Here is a 1,131-nt window from a genome sequence, read left to right on the forward strand (position 1 = left end):
ACCAGCCGTCGAGCTGACAACAGGAGCTGAAGCAGCATATAACGGCATACTGGCTGCGGAACATTTAGCAAGTACCAACAACAGCTATGTACTTGAAAAAATAGCGGCAGAAGCAAACGGATTCACGAAGGACCTCAAACCGTTTCCTTTGACGTCATTCGGCATAACAGCTCGTAAGCTAATAAACGAGACAGCCGCAAAGGCCAAAGAAACTAAAAATGCACTGGACGCAGCGGCAAAAGCAGCACAAAGCGAGACGACGGAAGCAAACAAATTGCTCGTAGCGGCAATAACAGGCAGCGGTGAACAACAGGACGACAAAGACGACGGCAGTGGCTATTTTACGGCCGCAGCAGCCACAACCATGTTCGGCACGGGGGCAAACCAAAACGAAAATTGCGGCGGCACCGGAACCATTGGCAAAAACTTAGGTATCACCGTCATCAACGACCTGTTCTGTATTTGTGTGCGCGGCCAAACCGGCGGCAAAAAAGTTTGCCACGCAGATGCCACAGACAAAGCCAGCGCAAGCCAAAACTTCGACAACAGCGCTGCTCACAACAAAGCCGCCTACGCCGCGTTGATGGCGAAATGCCCGAAACGGGTGTCGCCGGTCACACCAGCTTCACTGGAAGCCGCCATCGCAACATATAACTCACAGATCGGAACACTGGCCCGTACGATAAATGCCAACAAGGAAGCAGCAGGGTTTATTGTAGGGTACGCCCACACAGGCGCCACAGGATGCAGCGGCAGCGACAGCCAAGTATGCATCAATTACAAGAAGCTGCTAGACAAAAAAGAGGCAGCAGCTATACCCTGGCAAGTAAAAATAGTTCAAGCAATAGAGAAACGGCCCAGCAGCGCCGTCGTTCAAGAAATCAAGGCATGGACCCAAACACTGGCCCATATGAACCTAACAGTCTGGCAGATCTACTACTCAGCACTCAGCCAAACAGCAACCCAAGGCGACCACTCACCCAAATTGCTGGATAACAAAAAATTCGAAGAATGCAAGGAGCACAAACCAAAGAAGACATGTGAAGAAAAGGGTTGCAAATGGAATGGAACTGAAACAGATGGAACATGCGAAGCCAAACCAGCAGAGCAGGCCAACCAAGGAGCAGGAGA

At 50.8% G+C, this 1,131-nt stretch overlaps 1 pseudogene across 1 annotated transcript in view; it reads left to right on the forward strand.

The window, feature by feature from the left end:
• TEOVI_000863900:pseudogene overlaps positions 1-1,129 on the forward strand; it is a 1,330-nt pseudogene extending 201 nt beyond the window's left edge. Inside the window, exon 2 of the mRNA in view lies at positions 2-1,129. Within this exon, the coding sequence occupies positions 2-1,129 (1,128 nt within the window). The remainder of the gene's footprint in view (position 1) is intronic.
• Positions 1,130-1,131: the final 2 nt, after the last annotated feature.

This window comes from Trypanosoma equiperdum (assembly GCF_001457755.1).
Source record: "Trypanosoma equiperdum strain OVI genome assembly, contig: ctg_978, whole genome shotgun sequence".
NCBI classification, from domain to species: Eukaryota; Euglenozoa; class Kinetoplastea; order Trypanosomatida; family Trypanosomatidae; genus Trypanosoma; species Trypanosoma equiperdum.